This window comes from Dipodomys ordii, unplaced genomic scaffold (genome assembly GCF_000151885.1).
Source record: "Dipodomys ordii isolate 6190 unplaced genomic scaffold, Dord_2.0 Scaffold35, whole genome shotgun sequence".
Classification (NCBI taxonomy): domain Eukaryota; kingdom Metazoa; phylum Chordata; class Mammalia; order Rodentia; family Heteromyidae; genus Dipodomys; species Dipodomys ordii.
In genome coordinates, this window is record NW_012267251.1 from 6,937,535 (window position 1) to 6,959,812 (window position 22,278).

The window sequence follows — 22,278 nt, forward strand, 5'->3', positions numbered from 1 at the left end:
TCTAGTTCCGGCCCACAAGGTGCTGCTCATCTTCCTTCTTCCTGCAGATGAGGAACTGGACCAAAGACCAGAAGTGAATTGTCGTGTGACTCCTTAGAATCCTGAAAGTCACACTCCGAATGTGTAAGCCCCTCTCTCCTACTCCAAAGCTCATGTTCGTTCTCTTTTCACTGTAGTACCTGGAAAAGACTCCATTCCATGCAAAACCAACTCAAGAGAGTCAGAGCAAGATGGAAAACTAAGTAGGGCCGGTGGATAGCGCAGGGGCAGCGAGCCTGGATTCAGTCTCCAGCACCAAGACAAAAGAAAAAGCAAGAAAAATAAAGTAGTTATCATAGTAATTTTAGTATTTGTTTAGTGCTTTCTGATTACTATTATCAAGCCACAGATATGACAGCTATTTTTGAGTCAGGAATAAATGAAAAAAAATTAATAACAAAAAACTTGCTGGGCCCAGTGGCTCACGCCTGTAATCCTAGCTGAGATCCAGAGGATCGTGGCTCACAGCTCAAGCAGAAAAGTCTGTGAGTCTCTTTTCTTCAAAGTAAGTAGCAAAAAGGTGGGCTGAAGGCATAGCTCAAGCGGTAGAATGTTGGCCATGACCAAGAAAGCTGCGTGAGAATCTGAGGCCCTGAGTTCAAACCCTAGGGAAAAAAAAAAAAAGAAAACGAAGAGACAATTGTGCAGCTGACAAAATTTATTAAAGACATGCTCTCTGAAACACTTTTTTTCAATGCACATGATTCTAATAGTAAATATTTTTTACCATTCATTCAAATACAGTATAACAAGTTTATTTAGAATAAATATAAATATACAAAAGTGTACAAAGATGCTAAACAAGTTTCTAATGACGGTGGTGTGTTTAAAAAGCAGAACTAAAGATGAAACACCAGGTATCAAGACAAAAACTACTATTCTGATATGTTAGGCATCCTTCGAGAACGTTCAGCCTCCAGGAAAAATCCTTACCCACCCATCTCCAGTTCATCAGATGTGACAGTGGAAGTGCTACCGATGCCCGAGCACCGCCTGATACAAAGAGAGACCTTCTCGAGAACACAAGCTCAGGCGCCCGCCAGAAAGAATATGAACACCGATTTGCACGCGACACCACCTTCAAGCATCTGAAGACACGGCGTGGTTCGCGCACGCTGCTCTACCACAACCCGCCTGGTCTTACTCTCCCTGCCTGACCAGGGGCCCACGCGTCATCCTGTTTTACTCACGACCACCCGCCAGTGACAAGGGTACTAAAAACCACTGCTCTCAGATGCTGCACAGGCATGCCCAAGCAGAGTTATTGCGTCTCTTTTGGAGTTACACGTATTCTAGGGGTTAAAAATGTCAAACTGCTTTCTTTAGGTAACATCAAGCAGAATATGATCCGGGTTGTAAAGCGCTTTTAAAGCTGAGAAATATAAGCATCTTTCCTCTCCACCCAATCACGTGCCAGCACTTTCATCAGACCTTTAGCAAAGCAAGGAAAGGAACAGCCACCTGTCTCTGACATGGGCTTGGGGCTGTCACCCCATAGCCCCTCTAAGGACCATGGGTAATGCAGTGGAGTACTAAGCCAGTGAGCACAGCACCACTGGATCACCAGGCTCTAATTTAGGGAGTTACTTACATCACGGGAGGAACAGGAGGCGTACCTCGAGCGTGCATATTATTCAAAATGGCCACTCAGTTAACCCTTCAGGAAAAAACAAATTTGGGATTTACTAATGCAAAGTAGGCCATTTCCCTGGGCAGCTCCCCCAGGCTCGTAGCAGGGAGGAGAAACAGAAACTTAAAGTCACTGATTGTTCTGATTTCCCTTCTCAGGGAAAGAGCCGTCAGGACAGACGGATGGAGCAGCTGGAGCACACAGATGTGGACACGCAGCTAGAGATGCAGCCACCACCTCATTTGCACTGTGTGTGGAGAAACCGCGGGTTTCTGGCACACGGAAGCTGCCAGAGCCGCTCCCATAATGCTGATGTTGTGCACACGCAGTGTGGGGCAGCGAAGAGACATGGGCTTCGCCGAGATATTTACACTCCATCCTTTCCCTTCCGCTCATTTCCCCTCCTTTTCCTGCTGGTGTCCTGCCCCTCCCGGCCGGCCACCGGGTTTTCACACCCACTGGATCCCCCCGGGTGCGCCCCACTCTGCGCTCAGTTCTGGGGGCGCAGCGTGCAGCTGGTAGACATGCTTGGGGACGCCTCTGCTGTGGCCCGGCCTGCTCGGTGGAGCAGCTTCTCCGCCGCCGCCGCTCTGATTGTGAGATTTCCAGGCTTTCGACAAATCGAGTCTCTCTTCAGATTCAAAACATAAGAGCAGTGACTTAGCGAGAGCCTCGAGGTCCCCCAGGCCGGCTCCCGGTGTCTCCGTTGTAGCTACGAGGAGAGGAGGCAGGAGCTCACCCAGGCCGCAGTGCACGCGGCCGGCCACGCTGCAGAAATCTTCCACGAGGCTTCTCAGGGGTTGGGCGTCTCCTGGGCACGAGGGGAGGGGGGACAGTTCTAATCAGGTAACTTTTACATCAACACAACTCTAATCAGGTACAGCTGATCCTAGCTACTCAGCAAACTGATTATCTGAGGATCTCTGTTTGAAGCCAGCCCAATTAGCAAAGTGTCTTTGAGAGAATTACCTCCAATAAACCAGGAAAAAGCCAGAGGGGAAGCTGTGCTTCATTGGTAGAGCACCAGCCTTGAGTTAAAGAGCCAAAAAAGCTCAAGGCCCTGAGTTAAAGCCCCAGGAAGAGGACCAAAAACAAAACAAACTCCAAAGTACAATTCCAGACTATTTAAAATTATTCAACTGCTGCAGTGTTTATCCACTAGGCAAGTGCTGGTAGGAGGGTTGAACTCAGGGCTTAGGAGTTTTTTTCTACTCAAGCCTAGCACTCTACCATTTGAGCCACAGATCCACCTCTGGCTTTTTGGTGGTTAATGGGATAGAAGAGTCTTATGGACTCTTCCTGCCCAGGCTGGCCAGGAAGCACGATTTGAGCAGTTAAGATTATAGGCATGAATGCCGCCAATACCCAGCATGCACCTGGCTTTTTTTCTAGCTATGTTCACAGAAAAACATCCAGACATATTAGGCAGAATCAAGTTCCTGTAGATGAAACTACTGTCAAAGAGGAAGCATGGGGGGGGGGAGGGTTTAGTTACGATGTTAGCCCGGAGGGAAAAGGAGGGTCCCTTCCTCTACAGAAGCTTGGTGCACACTCCATTTATTGTGCATACCTCTCAGCGCAGAAATCACCATTTGAATGGTTTTCTCTAAGCAGTGTGTTAACTTCAATAATTCGGGGGCAAGATGAACCATCTTCTTGCAGTTTTGGAATCTACAATCTTCTTGTCCTGGAGCTCTGAAACTTTTCTGTGTGAATCAAGTTAAGATTTAATGTTTTTTTTTTGTCGGTCGTGGGGCTTGAACTCTGAGCCTGGGCGCTGCCCCTCAGCTCTTCAGCTCAAGGCAAGTGTTCTACCACTTGAGCTACAGCGCCACTTCCTCAAGTTAAGATTTAAAAAGTACACAAAATAGGCTACTTAGCAATAAATTTTATCAAGATGATTTTTAATTGTCAGGAACTTATTTTTAATAAACAGTCATTTCCAAACCAATGCTTAACTTGACTTCCATAAGATCAAAGTTAATTACTAACATAATTATCTTTAAAAAGATACAATTTGCAATGAATTTTAAAACGAAGTCTTATTGTCCTCCTATGAGAATGGAATAAAGCAACTTGCATGAACTTATTACCATAAAAGATAAACTTATTTAATTAAAAAAATTCAATTTTATAGCACCTCCCATTTATCATATTTAACTAAAAAATTGCTTTTTTTCCCCCTAATTCCACTAAAGGCTCCATCAGAAATAAGTTTCTTTGCCCATTATATTCAATATATACTAAGTAATAATTGAACTATATAACTTAGGGTTAGGGATGGGAGGGGGGAAATGGGGAGAACAATGGAAGGAATGATAATGATCAAGATACGTTGTACTAGCTCATGCCTATAATCCTAGCTACTGAGGAGGTTGAGATCTGAGGATCATGTTTCAGAGCCAGCCAGGTCAGGAAAGTCTGTAAGACTTTTTTTTTTGTTGTTGGTCGTAGAGCTTGAACTCTGGGCTTGGGCACTGTCCCTCAGCTCTTCAGCTCAAGCCAAGCACTCTACCACGTGAGCCACAGTGCCACTTTCGGTTTTCTAGTGGTTTATTGGAGATAAGAGTCTCGTGGACTTTCCTGCTCGGGCTGGCTTTGAACCATAATCCTCATATTTCAGCCTCCTGAGTAGCTAGGATTACAGGCTTGAGCCACCGGAGCCGGCTTATAAGTCTCTTATTTCCAGTAATCTACTCAGAAAATGCCAGAAGTGCTGCTGTGGCTCAAGTGGTAGCACACTAGCTTTGAGCACAAAGAAACTCAGGGAGAGTGCCCAGGCCCTGAGCTCAAGCCCCAGGACTGGCAAAAAAAAAAAAAAAATTCACTGTAACCTCTTTGTATAAGTGTTTAATGATATTTAAAAAAAAGAAAGAAGTTTCTTTCTGGGGCGGGGTGGGGGACCTGGGGTTTGAACTCAAGGCCTTTCATCTGCTAGTCAGGCACTCAGCCACGCCTCCAGTCATTACTCTCCTTTTATTGTTTTATTTTTATTTTTTGTCAGTCTTGGGGCTTGAACTCTGGGCCTGGGTGCTGACCCTCAGCTCTGCAGCTCAAGGTGAGCACTCTACCACTTGAACCACAGCACCACTTCCGGTTTTCTAAATAGTTTACTAGAGATAAGAGTCTCTCAGACTTTCCTGCCTGGGCTGGCTTTGAAATGCAATCTTCAAATCTCAGCCTCCTGAGTAGCTAGGATTACAGGCGTAAGCCACCAACCCCTGGCTTTTTTTAATTTTTAATTTAATTTATTTATTTTGCCAGTCCTGGGGCTTGAACTCAGGGCCTGGGCACTGTCCCTGAGCTTCTTTGGCTCAAGACTAGCACTCTACCACTTGAGCCACTGCTCTACTTCTGGTTTTTTCTGTGTATGTGGTACTGAGGAATTGAACCCAGGGCTTCATGCATGCTAGGCAAACACTCTACCACTAAGCCACCTTCCCAGCGAGTTACTCTCCTATTTTAAACACTAATAACATAACTAGTTTATATTTTTCTATTTACCTGAGACATGGGAATAAGGTAATTTATCTTATTTAGTTGGGTTTTAAATCTTTGAGCTGAGTATTAAGCACAAAAGCTAACAGATACTAACCCAGTAGTTCTAAGAAACAAATGTAAGGGCACTGTATTAACAAATTCCTACTCAACCTTGTGTCTATTACTAAAACTAGTAGGTTACGATATCTGCAGAGTAGCTACAGACTAGCAAATGTGCTTTAGTTAAACATGTACAGAAGAGTTTTCTTTGACTAAATATAAAAAAGTGAAATAAATGTTATTAATTGAAGTGAAATGATAAAATACACTAAATGGAATTTAAAAAGCAACTTAAATCTTCTCTTACTGTTTTCCATTCAGAGAAGGTGTCTCCAAGAGATCTGATCAGTCCCACGGCACTAGCTTTCATCTGCTTAGTGACCTACAGAGAATAAATGTTTTATAATGAAAATCATTATTTAGAAACATAAAAATCCTAGAATTGCATGGGAATCCAATAAAGTTCTAGTCTGCAAAGCCAGAAGATTGAAGTTCTGTCTCTGGGATTGTAAATAAGTAGCTTTAGGGTATCTAAATCATATAAATGGAATCTCTTTCAAAAATAATTTGTATACTGATTTCTCCAATAAACATACTCTTAGATGTCTAGGATAACAAGATTTGCCTTTTACTTAAATATTAACAGGATCAAATTAGCAAAACTTTCCATGGAAGGAAGTGAAGAAACTGACATACCAAACATTAGATGCTCTGAGAACTTCACAGACATTTTACTATTTGAGGCATGTACTATTGCCCATTAAGGTTACATCCTGAGTCCTAACCCCTGAGACTCAGGACAGCGGAAGCCCAGTCTGAACCCTAAACCTTTGCTCGTGCATTGCTCAGTGCTGCCCCCTAAGGATCAGCTTCATTTCTGCCAGGGGATTCTGTTGAAGTACCCACAGAGCTCTACCCTAAGACTAACTCAGATTTGTTAAGAAGGAAGGAAGGAAGGGAGGGAGGGAGGGAGGGAAAGGAAGGGAAAGTAAGGGAAGGAAAGGAGGGAGAGAGAGGGGGAGACCCAAATCTACACACACACACACACACAAACACACACACACATACACACAGACACAAACTAAAATGTATCAGTTTGTGAAAGCGGAATGCACTGTGTTGAGCTGTGCTCTGCAATGAACTACCAGGATGCACCTCATGCTGTGCCCACTGCCTCGAGAGCTCTTGTTCAAGTTCTTCTGCTTTTTCCAGTCCAGAGTCTAACAGGATCTTCATTCCTGAGCCCACACCATCACAAACAGCATCCATGAATTCTCCCTAGGAGTGATATTTAAGCATTAACTCATTTTCTTGGTCTGTGTAAGTAAAGCTAAGGACATTTTCTAGAATCACAAATTTCTAAACCTAGTTTTTCTTTTTTTTTTGGGTCTGGCCGTGGGGCCTGAACTCTGGGCCTGGGCGCTGTCCCTCAGCTCTTCAGCTCAAGGCTAGCACTCTACCACCTGAGCCACAGCGCCACTTCCAGCTTTCTTTTTGCTTATGTGGTGCTGGGGAATCAAACCCAGGGCCTCAAGCATTCAAGGCAAATGCTCTACCACTGAGCCACCTTCCCAGCCCCTAAACTTAGTTTTTCATATACTGGACTGGATGAGAGGCTCCTGTAGTGGACAGAAATAATCAAATCAAGGACCTCAAAGAATTGTTCTCTTTTTTTGGAGGCAGATTCTCATTAGGTAGTCCAGGCTAGACTTGAACTTGTGATCCTCTGGCCTCTGCCTCCTGAGTGCTGGGATTCCTGGTGTATGCCACAATGTCTAGCGTCAAAAGGATTTTAATGGTTTGCAAAATGTATGTGTTTGCAATTATTTTAACCCACTTACATTGAGACTATTTTAAACCTTATTGTCCAATTATTGAAAGTACAAGTTACTTTGGGAAATGAAGCCGAGTTTAGTGACATGTTACAGAAGTCTTTAATGTTCGCCCATGAGGTCTTGCAGAACTAACCTCTATTAAGTTACCTGGACACCGGTAGTCTGATTGTCCCTGTTGTCCAGGAAACACAGCTTGCTCCCTTTCAGAACGGCTAACTGCCCCACATATTTCACAGCTTGCTGAATAACCTGCTTCACTTTCCTTTGGGCCTCTTTTACCATGGATGAAATATCTGAACAGCATCCCTGAAAGATAAAAACGGGCCAGTGTATCCGATACGTGAGCTTACAAAGGGGAACAGAGCAAAGCCAGTGCGGGCTGGTGGGGAAGCTCAGGGTAGAACACGTGCTCACCACGCCTGGTCCCCAGTACCACAAAAGAATCAAAGAGACAGCTGAACACGGTGAAGGAAATAAATACACGTTCATTGATACAGTGACCACTCTTCATACACATGCTCAAGCCAGAAAACACGGAGCCCTACAGCTATGAAAGATGGCAGCATACAAAACAGTGTCTACCTACAGGAGCTTACATAGGAACAGGAGATACAAGCCAAGTGGGAAATTTAACTAGATAGACAGAACTGAGTAAATGACCCTGCCCACCCCCGGCTCTTTGACCTTTGATCTTTTCCGGTCCTGCTAACCATCTAATGATGATGAACAAATACACTTTCTTTTCTCAGAAGAAAAGGAGGAGAGGGCTATGTGGTAAAACCTGGAAGCTGGGTACAGAGTGTGTGTCCTAGAAAATGAAAAAAGCAAAGCAGCTACACACCAGTAACTCTAGCCTGTCCTTTGTGAAAACATTATTTTATTTGGCAATCACAGCAACCTTCTCTTGGTTCTATCATTAGTCTTATTTTCCAGGTAAGAAAATAAGAATCAAGAAGTGAGGCAGTTCACCCAAGGACACAGACTAAGTTAGCATGGACACCTACAGCCCATGGTGAGTGTTTCCCTACCACCACCACCACCGCGGCCCTCCCCCTCCCCTCCCAGCCCCGCCTCCCCCCCACCATCCCACACTGCCTCTAAAACCTGAGAGCCAACCAAACACACCTCCTCTCCTTTCTACCACAGAGCATTCTGCAGCTCGGTGCTTCTGCAGGCCTGAGCCGGCCAGGCCCCTCTGTTCCAGCTCTCCAGCCAGTCCTCCCTTTTGTTTGGTGGGTCTAGCTGGGAGAACTTCTTTATCTGTGACCACATCTGCGCATGGCCCATCCCGCCTTACAACATCTGCGCATGGCCCATCCCGCCTTACAACCCTGTGCTTCCTCAAGATCCACATCCAAGCGAGCCTTCATCCAGTGTGAATTTAAAGTTCATCCCACACCGATGGTCCTCAGTCGCAGGATGAGACCCATAGCCCCTCTTCCTTCTCAGTCCACAGACCATGAGGAGCACAGGTGGGCACAGGTAGACCCTCTTCTTTTTTTTGGGGGGGTAGGCACTCCTGGGGCTTGAACTCTGGGCCCAGGAGCTGTCCCTCAGCTCTTCAGCTCAAGGCTAGCGCTCTACCACTTGAGCCACAGCGCTACTTCTAGTTTTCTGGTGTTTTATTGGAGATAAGAGTCTCACAGACTTTCATGCCCAGGCTGGTTTTGAACCATGATCCTCAGATCACAGCCTCCTGAGTAGTTAGGATTATAGGCGTGAGCCACTGAATTTTATCTAGTTTTAAGACAAGACAGAAAGGACATCTGAAAAGCCCACAGTTCTAATTTAGGTAAAGATACAGGTGATGGAAAGTGAATAAATACCCAGCGATTAGATTCTTCAAATAAGAACTCAATTTTCAGGCTAGGAGGCATGGTTCAAGCGGCAAGTGCAGGCTCTTGAATTTAGATCCCACTCCTGCCCCCTCCTCCCCTCCCCCTAAGAAAAAAAGATGGAAAGAAATGAAGTTACCTGAAGAAATAACTGCAGGTAGCCCCCCAGCGATTTAATTTCTTGTCTCAGTTCATCTTCAAGCCTTGCTATGCTGGGACAAGGTAGACACTCATTCCACCAGTGTTTGAGTAAAACCACAAGCTGATCGAAAGCACACGTGATCTGTACAGCCAGGGACTGCGCTGCTCGATCCAGAGAGAACACTTTGAAAGAACAAGGAAATAACAGTGATCTAGGTGCACTGTATGCATACACTGCCATGTTCAACAGGAACCCCTTTGTACGACTGCTTAAAAATAATAAAAAGGGAATAAACAAGATAAAAAATTGTTAAAAAGAAATTTAGTGAAAGAAATAATCTCCAAATGAAAGATTCCACATGGCTGGAAATGTGTCTTAGTGGTAGAGTACTTGCTTAGCATGCATGAAGCCCTGGGTTCGATTTCTTGGTACCATATAAACAGAAAAAGCCCGAAGTGGCACTGTGAATAGCCTTGAGCAAAAGCAGCTCAGGGACAATGCCCAGGCCCTGAGTTCAAGCCTCAGGACTAGCACACACACAAAAAGACTGGACACATGATTACCGTGCAAACATTTAAGCATAGTCAAAAACTGTTTGCCACCAGTGTCAAATATTACTCCAACCACAACACAACACAACACAGAAAACAATGGCCCTGAGGTGGAGGGGGCGGTGGAGTGAGGGGTGGGGGCAGTGTCTTACAGTTCTCCTGACTCTCCTCATCCTGCTCTTCATGGGCTTTAGAAATGGCGAGCAGCACAGTATAGATTTTCAGAAGATTACTCATCAGGCTATCTGCTATAGATTTTTCTTCATCATAATTCTGTCCAAGAAAATCTATTGACGAGCCAATCAGTTCTTTGCAAATTCCAGGAAGAAGTGATTCTGTTGAATGAGAGCAGATGCTGCTTGATCTCTCCATTAAACCTGCACAAACAGAAAACAGCCGGTGTATGCCTTGTTGTCACACACCATACCTTCCAACATGTGAATGCAGGAGCATTATAGAATCACCAGCCATAAAGCTTCAAAGGAGCTCATGCTTACTTCAATAGCTTCTACACGCCAGACCCAGGAAACAATTCCATGCAGGAATGAATTCACCCCAGCAGCTGCAGTTCACAGGTTTAGTAGCTTCTCCACCACAACAGAGGTGACGAGAAAACCCCAATACCCCAGCGGTTTAAGCTCCTTTTCTGAGCTCCAGGCTTTTTGTTCAAATTAGCTACCCTTGAGCCATACCTCCAGTTCTAGCTTGTTCCTGATTAACTGTCTTCCAGATAGTTCTGCCCAGGTTGATTTGAACCTCACTCCTCAGAATTCAGCCCCTTGATAGCTAGGATTTATAGGCATGACTCACTAGGACCTGGCTTACTCTCTTCTTCATTTCCTTTTGGAAGGGATTAATTTCGTCTAACACCTGAAGAACTGTACACTACTAAAATAATGGCAATTACATAAAATGAAACCAGAAATGGGAAAAAAGCAGGACACAATGCACTATCTAAAAGTATATAAAACAAAATATCTCCATATAGAAATTTCTTCTAGTGGCATCCCACAATCAAGACAGGCCAGAGCCAGCTGCCTATCTGTAGTTAATGCAGTGTGTTGCTGGGAGACACCTTCCAGACAGAGGGGAATTTTCTGAGCACTATCCAGCCCAGAAGGAAATGTGAATGCTTGAAAGAGCTCATTGAAATCTTCAAGAGAGAACTTTATCTGGGAGGACCAACAAACAAAGATAACAACTCTCCAGAAATGCACAGGATTTGTCTTCTGGGCCAGCCCAGATGATAGAAGAAGCAAACTAAAAGGGAGGCAGGGGCTGGGAATGTGGCTTAGTGGTAGAGTGCTTGAAACCCTGGGTTTGATTCCTCAGTACCACATACACGGAAAAAAAACAGAAGTGGTGCTGTGGCCCAAGTGGTAGAGTACTAGACTTAAGCAAAAGAAGCTCAGAGACAGTGCCCAGGCCCTGAGTTTAAACCCCAAGACTAACTCACTAACTAACTAAATACTAAAAGGGAGGCAGATGGAGGGGCCTAACAGGTCTAGAACAAAATCAGAGTTTAATTTAGAAGGAGAAAAAAAGAAAAGCTAAGAAACCCAAAGTGATAAATAGGCTGACTGTGACTTACTATTACTATGATGGGGTATGGTTTGACTTTAGTCTTCTAGAACAGTCAACTGTTTATTCATAACTGTATAAATGGACTTAAAGAACTTGCCCCTCCCTCCTCCTCCTCTTTTTCTTTTCATTCTACATTATGTTTTAATCAGGTTGCTGTGTGAGTCATAATCATTACAGAGTAATCCACTGCTAGCTGATAGGAAGCTCTTTCTTTGGGATAGGGTCTTGCAATAGTGTCTGGTTTGGCCATTAACTCCTATGCTCAAGTGATGCCCTGCCTCAGCCTCCTAAGCAGCTCAGACTATAGGAGTGTGGCATTATGTCTACCTGAAAGTGTGTGTGTGTGTGTGTGTGTGTGTGTGTGTGTGTGAGAGTGTGTGTGTGTGTCTGTCTGTCCTGGGTGTTGTCCCTTAACTGCTTTTTGCTCAAGGCTAGTGCTCTACCACTTGAGCCTCAGCTTTTTTTTTTTTTTTGCTGGTTGTGGGGCCTGAGCTCTGGGTCTGGGCCCTGTCCCTCAGCTCTTCAGCTCAAGGCTAGCGCTCTACCACTTGAGCCACAGCGACACTTCCAGCTTTTTCTGCTTATGTGGTGCTGAGGAATTGAACCCAGGGCCTCATGCATGCAAGGCAAGCACTCTACCACTGAGCCACCTTCCCAGCCCGAGCCTCAGCTTTCTTCATGATTTTTGGTAGCTTAGTGAAGCTAAGCTTTCCTGCCCAAGCTGGCTTTGAACCATAATCCTAAGACCTCAGCCTCCTAAGTAGCTAGGATTACAGCAGTGAGCTACTTGCACCTAGCAGTGGGATCATTTACAAGCACCAACGTAATACAAATCATGGCATACAATACAAAACGTGCTACAATTTCCTCTTTCACTTACAAAGAAATAACATCCCCCATATTTCTGAACACAAATGTCTTCCACATTTGAGTGGCCACTCTAATAAAAGGGTTTGGAATAAGTCACAGAGCCTAGAATTTTAGGAGGAAAGAAACCACCCAATCCGCCTCTTCATTTTATGATGGAAACATCTAGGCAGGAAAGGTGATGAGGCGGGACCAGTGCGTCTCTCCCTCGGCAGAGCACTGGATGGGATAACACACCTGCCGGCGGGGAAGGGCGCAGATTCGGAGTCGGGTGGACTTGTAAGTCCTGCAGACAACCAGAAATCCTCCTGTTCTTCAGCAAACATCTGCTCCTGAGAAGAACAAACACTGAAACATTGTAGTTATATGCCACAGGGAATGATGTTTTATAAATGTTGGCTTTTAAGGTGGGTCTGGTGGTACAGGCCTGTAATCCAAGCATCTGGGGGGCTGAGTGGGAGGAGTCTGAGTTTGAAGCCAGCCTAGGCTATGTAACGAGACCCTATCAGAACGACAGGAAAGGGAGAGAGGAAAGGAAAGGAGAGACAGACAGACAGACAGACAGGCAGAGACACAGAGAGAGAAAGGAAAGTTTATTTTTAAAATTCTCTAGATGACATGTCTGTGTGTGCTTTATACGAAGGACTAAGTCCACGAGACTCTTCTCTCCAGCAAAAAGCCAGAAGTGGACCTGTGGCTCAAGTAGTAGAGTACCAGCAATGAATGAAAAAGCAGAGAGAGAGCATGAGGCCCTCAATTCATTTTGCTCTCTCAGCTTGATGGCTCAGCAGGCCCTCTACCACTTGAGCCATGCCTCCATTCGGGCACCTTTCTGGACAGTTGGGGATGAGAGCCTCTGAACCTCCATCCTTAGATCTCAACCTTCTGAGTCGCTAGGAATACAGATCTGAGCTACCAGTGCTTGACTCCAATTGTTCTTTTAGCACAAGCTTTATCCTTGAACTATAAAGACAAGTCTCTCCACCAAACATTGATTGTCAAGCTGTTACTCTTAAAAAAAAAAAAAACACATTTTTTTTTGGTACTAGAGATTGAACTCAGGGACTCTACCATATCCCCAGACATAATTTTTGTTGGTTATTTTGGAGACCGAGTCTAGTCTACTTCTCTGCCCAGGCTGGCCTCAAATCATTATCCTCTAGTTCTCAGCCTCCTGAGTAGTTAAGCTTATAAGCACGAGCCACAGGTACCTGGTTAATTATAACTTTTTCCAATTGACTGGCTGCTCTTCATGCTCCTGGAAAAGGCAGCCTACTTCCCTTTGGGATTAATGCACTAGCTTCCTTAACACTAAGTTCTGCTCGTTAATTAGGTCTCCCCACCCCCAAAATTACTTGAATAGCAAACTGAATATAATGGATCTTTTGCTATCTTTTCTAATACTTACTTTTCTTTACTGCTGGCCATTCCAAAGCAAAACAGTATTTGCTTAAAAGACTGGTAAAAGTATTCTATCAGTAGAAGCCTGAAATGTTTCAAATATAAATTCCCCCCTGTAAATTCCCACCTCAAAAAATGGTATGTGCTGATATCAAACATGATCTATGACTGTTAAGAGAAAGAGAGAACCATCAACTGAAATACTGGGTTTCTAATTAGGTATGAAACCAAAGGAACGTTAAAGCAGGAAGACTGATTCTTCCAACACTCTCCTAGTTAAAGTTTAAACCCAAGTAAACAAAATGCTTGTCACAGTCCTTCCCAAGTGTTTTTACATAACCTCAGAAATTCACTTTCAATTTTCACCACAACGTATCAGAATTTATCGGCAGCAAACCCAGACTACGCTGCACAACAGCCCAGAAGCGTTCCACAGACAAAGGGCTATCGGTGTCCCCAGCATCGCAAGCTGTTTGCAATTCGATCATAAATCTCCTCAAGGGCAGAAACTTTGTACGTAAGGTCTCAGACTAAGAGCAATTCATTTATTAAAAAAAAATTAAAAACCTCAGCCAAATGAAAACCCTTCCTTTCAAAATCTTAAGAAACCATTTTGAAAGACATTCTGTGATATTTTATAATTCTCTACTGGTCTCCTAGTTTCTTATTCAACTAAAAGTCTAAGGAAATAAGACTTGTAAATCATCAACATTCAATAGTTACAACTTTAGAATGCATTCATGTTTTTGTATGCGTGTGTGCCAATAACGGGCCTTGAACGTAGGGCCTCCTTCCAATTATGGAGATGAGTCTCATGGACTTTTCTGGATGGGTTCACTCTGAATTGAGATCCTCAGGTCTCAGCCTCCTAACTAGCTAAAATTACAGCAAGAGCCCCAGCGCCTGACTAGAACAATTAGTTATTAATGCTCATACTGTGATAAATAATTCTAAGGACATTAAGTTTATATTTTTTTAATAATGCAAACAGAAAGAAACTAGAAATCCTAAAATCCAAAGGAATTCGTAAGTCATTCTTGATTGAGTTTGTTAGTCTGTTTTAAATTTTGGAGAAGTTTATATCCTTGTTGATTGCCTTAAGTATCTTAAAGCTAGTTTCCTGGCAGTTAACTGGAGATATGTCTCATGGACTTTCCTGCCTGGCTGGCTTCGAACTGTGATCCTCAGATCTCAGACTCCTAAGTAGCCAGGATTATAGGTGTGAGCCACCAGCACCCAGCTTGTCCTAGTGATTTCTGGCTGCAGCTTAGCAATTTAGCACATAGTAAGTAAAGCAGAAATACTAAGAAATGTTTACTCTAACAGTTCTACTTCTTTGACAATACAAGATGAATTTAAGCAAGCATGGTTGGAAACAACAAGAAGCCTAATGAAGTTTGATAACTCAAACTGATCTTGAACTGCAGCTCAAAATGATACAACTTGCTTTCCTGATTTAAATAGTTCTTGTTAACTTTTTTTTTTAATGATCTTTAAGTCGTTGTACAAAGGGGTTTCAATTCAATGTGTCAGTTTATGAGTACAATGCATCTTGATCAATGCCACCCCTTCTGATGACTTTTTTTATTTTTTTTTGCCAGTCATGGGGCTTCAACTCTGGGCCTAGGTTCTGTCCCTCAGCTCTTCAGCTCAAAGCTAGCACTCTACCACTTGAGCCTCAGTGCCACTTCCGGTTTTCTGGTGGTTTATTGGAGATAAGAGTTTCATGGACTTTCCTGCTCAGGCTGGCTTTGAACCATGATCCTCAGATCTCAGCCTCCTGAATAGCTAGAATTACAGGTGTGAGCCACTAGTGCCGAGCGGATTTTTTTTTAAAGGAATGAAAAACAATGTAGCTGGGAGATACTATGATAGCGGATTAGCTCAAGTGAGAAAGCCGGGAGCTGTGGGCTCATCTTTTAGTGACAACTCTCCCTTATCAGCAGCAGCTTGTGACTTTAAATGCTGTTCCTTCACCAGCAAAATGGCAAAGGAAGCAGCAGTTCAAGGGTTTGTGTTGCATACCAAACGAGACCATGCTTACCAAGCACTCAATAATTTTTTTTTTCTCTTTTATTTTTTTGGTCCGTTGTAGGGCTTGAACTCTGGGCCTGGGAGCTGTCCCCAAGCTCTTTAGCTCAAAGCTAGGGCTCTACCACTTGAGCCACAGTGCCACTTCCAATTTTCTGGTGGTTAATTGGAGATAAGAGTCTCACAGATACTCCTGCCTGGGTTGGCTTTGAACTGCGATCCTCAGATCTCAGCCTCCTGGGTAGCTAGGATTACAGGTGTGAGCCACTGTGTCTGGCTATTTTTCTTTTTGAAGACAGTGTCTTGCTGTGCAGGCCCAGGCTGGCCTTGAACTCTCAATATTCCTACCTCTACCTCCCACGTGATGGGACGGCAGGGGTGTTGCCCCACATCTGTCTTAACAGATGTTCCTGATCATGAGGATGCCACCACTAATGCGCCAATGGTGTTGACCCCTCTATCCTGCAAACGCCCTAGGCCCCGCTTCAAAGCGCCAGACTTGGAAACACAGCTGGCTGTGCCCTGGAACCTCAAACCTGCTCAAAAGTGAGCTTCGCCCCATCTCAGGCAACAAACACCCTCTTCCTCTAGCCTGACACCTGACCCAAGCCAGGCATAGCCTCCAGCCCCTCCTCGCCTTCCACCCACAAGCGGTCCCCAAGTCCTCCTGCACCTGTTGCTCCCAAGTGCAGACCCACTTCTCCCTCCAGTCCCCCTGCCCACCTCGCTTCAGTCCACAGCATCTGCCTCAACTTTGCTCAATGCTTGCTTACGAAGACAGCAAGCACTTATTTATTTATTTATTTTTCAAGATACAGCAGACAGTAGTCAGCACAGAAATATTTGTCCAACTAAAGGGCGTAACCGTCTGGGCTTTCTATACCTCTCCATCCCTTCACCGCCACAGTCTGAGCGCCCGCAGTCTAAGCAGAACCACGATTTCCTTAAAAACCATCTTTGTACTATAGAAATCCTTACACTTTCAGTTAACAAGAAATGGATAGCAAATATATTAGTTTTCTAGCAGCATGGTTTATTCTTTTCTAGTGCTTACATTAACCAGAGTACATTTAAAATTTGATGGCTTCCAGTAAAACATTACAGGCTATGCCAAGTTCTTAAGAAAGAGAAATTTAAAGTAATACTCTTTCTTCTTCATAGGAAATTAAATTTATGCTGCTCTTAGATGCTCTTAAAACTTGGGTGGTGAGCCAGGTGCTGGTGGCTCACACCTGTTAATCCTAGCTACTCAAGGAGGCTGAGATCTGAGGATCGAGGTTCAAAGCCAGCCCAGGCAGGAAAGTCCCTGAGACTCTTATCTCCAATAAACCACTCAGAAAACTGGAAGTGACATAGTGGCTCAAGTGGTTGAGTGCTAGCCTTGAGCTGAAGAGCTGAGGGACAGCACCCAGGCCCAGAGTTTAAGCCCCATGACCGAAAAAAAAAAAAACAAAACTTGGATGATGAACTATTGAATACTTTTGGTGCTCTATCACATGACACTGTAATGTCCTATGCTATAGTTTAATCACTAATGTATTATTCCATTTGTAGTTCTGGGTTCCCGTCACAGATATAGTCATCATGACAGTGAATTACATATTTAGATAAAATATGACCTATTTATTATGTGTACATAAATATATGTGCACACATTATACATGTGAGTTTTACATACACACACACACACACACACCCTCCAGAATAACACACACATCTTTACCTCCTTCGAGAAAGTGAAGACACTGACGTGTTCGTAATGTCAGGCTCCCACTCATCTTCAGGATCGCAAAACACATCGTCACCCCTGCTAACACCGTTACTCTAAAGAAAGGAAACACAGTTTCCATTGTTATCAGTGAGAAAAAAAGTTTAGCAATTACAGGAAAAAGCTTAACTCTGTTGCTACGTTCAAACATAAAATTAGCAAAATTACAGAACATCAGATTAAAAAAAAATCACAATCCTGATAAAATGTAATAAATAATCCCTGTTCAGGATTACATACTTCAAAAAGGATAAAGTTGGTTTAAAGCTAATAAGAATAACTTAGAAAAGACAGGGAAAATAAAACAAAAATAAAAGACTAATCTGACAAAGTGAAGATGGAAATGTGGGCTACAGTGGGACTCAATGGCAGAGCATGCACCTCGTAGCCATGAGACTGTGGGTTTGAGCCCTGGGATCTCAGAAAAAGAAAAGGGCACCGGTGGCTCATGCCTGTAATCCTAACTACTTAGAAGGCTGAGATTTGAGGATTACGGTTTGATGCCAGTCTGGACAGGAAACTCCCCAAGACTCTTATCTCCAATAAACTATTCAAAAAAGCTGGAAGTGGTGCTGTGGCTCAAGTGGTGAAGCACTCACCTTGAGCAAAAGAAGCTCAAAGAAGAGACAAAACTGAGGCCCAGAGTTCAAGCCCCAGGACTGGCAAAAAAAAAATACAAATAAAAATTAAAAGAGAAAGAGGGCTGGGAAGGTGGCTCAGTGGTAGAGTGCTTACCTTGCATGCCTGAGGCCCTGGGTTCGATTCCTCAGCACCACATAAGCAAAAAAGAAAAAAACTGGAAGTGGCGCTGTGGCTCAAGTGGTAGAGCACTAGCCTTGAGCTGAAGAGCTGAGGGACAGCGCCCAGGCCCAGAGTTCAGGCCCCACGACCGGACCAAAAAAAAAAAAAATTAAAAGAGAAAGAAAGCTAAGCTAGGCTCCAGTGCCATAGTCCTAGCTACTTAGGCTGAGATCCGAGGATCACAGTTCAAAGCTAGCACAGACAGGAAAACCCATGAGACTCTTATCTCTAATTAACCACCAAAAAAAGCTGGAAGAGGTGTGGCTCAAGTGGTAGAGTGCTAGCCTTGAACTTAAAAGCTTAATGACAATGCCCAGGCACAAAATTTAAATCCTAGGACCTACCCTACTTACCCCCACCCCTACCCACATACACACAGAAACTGAAGAAAAGGCACAAAAATAACTTCACATATAACTTATAACTATATTAAGACCAATAGGACTGGGCCCTGGTGACTCATGTTTGTAATCCTAGCTACTTGGCAAGCCAAGAGATGAAGTATCTTGATTCTAGGCCAGCCTAGAAAATAACCAGCTAAAACAGGACTGGAGGCCTGGCTCAAATGGTAGTGCACCTGCCTAGCAAGCACAAGGCACAAACTCCAGTACCACAAAATAATCAATACATTTTCTTATAAGCAAAAGTAAATATATATATATATATATATATATATATATATATAAAATGGTTAATATTGTCTTGAGTAATTAATTGATGGATTGCCTTTTATTTTTGAAAGTTTTCTTTACTAAGCTACAACGCCTTATATTTTTTCAGCAGTCTAGAAAGACTTCAGTAATTCTGCAAACCTCATAAAGTTCTTTCATGGCTGCAAGTTTAGATTCAAACTTTTCCACACTCCATACAGTTGAGATCCCAAGCCGCAGGTCACGAACCCGAATAGAAGTGTCAGAACGCCCCTTATCAGATGCATCGTGTCTGAGAGAAAAATCAAACAGAAGCATTTTTCCTATGATGCACCCACCAGCTCGCACCGAGAGCTGCCTGAAGAAGCGTGACTTCCATAAAACTTCAGTGTGCTCCTTACCTCACCCCACTGCTAGACATTTATACTGTAGTAACAAGCAGGTCCAGTTATACTAGACAAAAGCACCTTCACGTCAAAAATAATTTCACAGGTAATTTTTTTCAATTTTAAGAAAGGACATTATTCCTTTAAAAAAGTGCAGAGCCAGACACCAGTGACTCATGCCCTAATCCTAGCTACTCAGGAGGCTGAGATCTGAGGATCATGGTTCAAAGCCAGCCTGGGCAGGAAAGTCCGTGAGACTGTGAGTACGCAGGGCTGGAGGTGGAACTCAGTCGTTAGAGTGCTTGCCTAACGTGTGAAAGGACCTGGGTACAATCCCTTGCACTATACAAAAGCAAAAAAGTAAACTAACTAAAGAAGCATATGACTATAATCCCAATATTCAGGAGACTGAATATTAGGTACATACCCCCTTCCTTCCACAGCCCCATACACACTCATTAGTAAATCCCTAAAACATCTCCACTAATTCTTTTTATAAATGCACTTAGGATATTAGGGCTGTGGCCTCCCCATTCCCTGGCTAAACTTCCAAGTGTCAGTAGTGATTCACATAGCAATTTTTTCCTACTGGCATGGCAGATAGACTTCAAAGAAATTAAAAAAGAAAAACTGACACACAACAACAAACCAATACAGGCAACTCATTTTAAAACAACTGCTTTAAAATCAAGATTATCATGAAGCACTCACCTGCCAAAAGCATAATGTTTTTTTAATTTGCTGCTGATAGTGTTGGCCTCCTGAATCATCACGGAGAGTTTCATGGAGCTCCAGTTGGGCTGAACTAACACAAAGGCACAGAGAGGATTTAAGCACACTGTGAGTGGACACGCAGAAGACACGGGCTGCAAACAACCAACACGCAGGCTGAGAATGATGACGGCTGAGCAGTTTCCCTTCAGAGCTCACTGGGACAAGAAAACCCCACAGCCAGTGAGTGTGGCATACAATCCTCCCACTCAGAAGGCAGAGACAGGAGATCATGAGTTCAATACCAGGCTCGGCTTTACTGTGAGAACCTGTCTCAAAAGCAAGCAACCAAACAAAAACCAATGCGGTGAAGAGATGGAAGAAAACTTTTGACTAAAAAAAAAAGTTTTAGTATAAGTTGGGCACCAGTGGCTCTCACCTATAATCCTAGCTACTCAGGAGGCTGAGATCTGAGGATCACAATTCAAAGCATGCCCAGGTAAGAAAGTCTGTGAGACTATTACCTCCAATTAACCGCCAAAAAAGCTGGAGGTAGAGCTGTGGCTCAAAGTGGTAGAGCACTAGCCTTGAGCAAAAAAGCTCAGGGACAATGGACAAAAAACAACAAAAAATACCTAAAAGAAAAGCTTTAGTATAAAAAGGAGCCACAAAAGACAATGTTTTTTCAGATAGTATCCAAGATTTTTCTTCTGACTTCTATTTAATTTTTCTAATTTCTTTTTAAAGTATCAAGGTTAAGTATATGATAGTCTTACTCATATAGAAACATAATCCTTTTTAACTTTTCCAGAAAATATTCTGTGGCACCAAAAAATAAAATAGGGTCAGGCACGGTATATTTCTTGCTACTCAGGAGGCTGAGATCTGAGGACAGTGGTTTGAAGCTAGTCTGGGCAGACTATCTCCAATTAACAGCAAAAGGCTGGAGGTAGAGGTGTTACTTAAATGATGAGCATCAGCCTTGGGAGGAAAAAACCAAGAGCTGAAGCGCTGAGTTCAAGCCCCAGTAGCAGCACAAAATAATAACAAAAGAAAATAAACAGGAAAACAATTTTGTCTAAAATTTCCTTTTCCTAATTAGTAACGCACTAATCGTACAAATCAGTGAGATGCACCATGATTTTCCATATGTGCAAACATCCTACCATCCTTTATTCTTGGTCCTTCCTTCTCCCAGCCCCATCACCTTTGCCAGGCCTTAAATATCCTGAGGAATTTCTCTGCTCCCTTCCCCCATCCCTTCTCTGTCTCCAGTGATGACTATTCCATTCTATACTTTCACAAGGGTGACTTACTGGTTTCCTTAAATGAAATATATTATCATTTTGAGAGACACATTCAATCTATAGATTCTACATCCACACACATTTATTTACATACAGAAAAGTCAGCAACACCTAGAATAAAGTATATTTAGTATAGAATGGCAAATGACATTTTAGTGATCGTAAGTAAACAAATGACTTCTAAAAATGTATGCTAAAGCAATCATACTCACCTGCCAACAGTTTATCCCTATTACTCTGATTCTGCTGCAAAATTTGTAGTTCTTTAGCAATTTTTTGCTTCTCAGCTTCTAAAGCTTCCAGAATTTTTGCATGGCGGATGCTGTGGTCTGCTAGGGCCTAATTGATGTTCAATCATTTGTATAGATCCACACATATGAGGATATACAGAGAGAAAAGTTACAAAATCAGATTGAGATGATGGATTTGCTAATTTGCTTTTCCTATTTACATATTTCCCATGAAACCATGCTGTGTATCTTACATGTATACATAAAGAAAAATTTAAAAACTGATTAGTAACAGTCTCACTACAACTATAGCCTTCTTTCTTTCTTTCTTTCTTTCTTTCTTTTCTTTCTTTCTTTCTTTCGTGCCAGTACAGGGCTTAAACTCAGGGTCTGGATGTTTGTTGCCCCTGAGCTGTTCTAGGTTAGCACTTTACCACAGAGCCACATCTCCAGTTTTTTTTTCCCCCAAGTTGACTGGTGATAAAGAATCTCATGAAAGGGCTGAGAAGGTGGCTCAGTGATAGAGCGCTTGCCTTGCATGCTTGAGGCCCTGGGTTCGATTCCTTAGTATCACAAAAGCAGAGAACGATGGAAGTGGCGCTGTGGCTCAAGTGGTAGAGCGCTAGCCTTGAGCTGAAGAGCTGAGGGACAGCGCCCAGGCCCAGAGTTCAGGCCCCATGACCAACAACAACAACAACAAAAAGACTTTCTTGCCTGGGTTGGCTTCGAATCATGATCCTCAGATCTCAACCTCCTAAATAGTTAGAATTACAGACATGAGCCACCTGCACCCCGCTAAAATTTCTTACTATGATGCCACAGCCCCCATCCCAACATGTGAAACTTTTTTTTTGGGGGGGGGACCAGTTGTGGGACCTGAACTCTGGGCCTGGGCGCTGTCCCTCAGCTCTTCAGCTCAAGGCTAGCGCTCTACCACTTGAGCCACAGCACCACTTCCAGCTTTTTTCTT

General features: G+C 43.4%; 1 protein-coding gene across 1 annotated transcript in view; it reads right to left on the reverse strand.

Moving 5' to 3' along the window:
• Nucleotides 1-1,238: 1,238 nt before the first annotated feature.
• Kif14 (kinesin family member 14) overlaps nt 1,239-22,278 on the reverse strand; it is a 47,663-nt gene continuing 26,623 nt past the window's right edge. Inside the window, exons 18-29 of the mRNA XM_013017301.1 lie at nt 21,291-21,417; nt 19,772-19,865; nt 18,837-18,966; nt 17,179-17,279; nt 12,261-12,355; nt 9,725-9,949; nt 9,019-9,203; nt 7,192-7,350; nt 6,365-6,487; nt 5,517-5,591; nt 3,222-3,375; nt 1,239-2,480 (exon numbers count right to left, since the gene is read on the reverse strand). Coding sequence (XP_012872755.1) covers nt 2,119-2,480; nt 3,222-3,375; nt 5,517-5,591; nt 6,365-6,487; nt 7,192-7,350; nt 9,019-9,203; nt 9,725-9,949; nt 12,261-12,355; nt 17,179-17,279; nt 18,837-18,966; nt 19,772-19,865; nt 21,291-21,417 — 1,830 coding nt within the window. The 3' untranslated portion in view covers nt 1,239-2,118. The remainder of the gene's footprint in view (nt 2,481-3,221; nt 3,376-5,516; nt 5,592-6,364; nt 6,488-7,191; nt 7,351-9,018; nt 9,204-9,724; nt 9,950-12,260; nt 12,356-17,178; nt 17,280-18,836; nt 18,967-19,771; nt 19,866-21,290; nt 21,418-22,278) is intronic.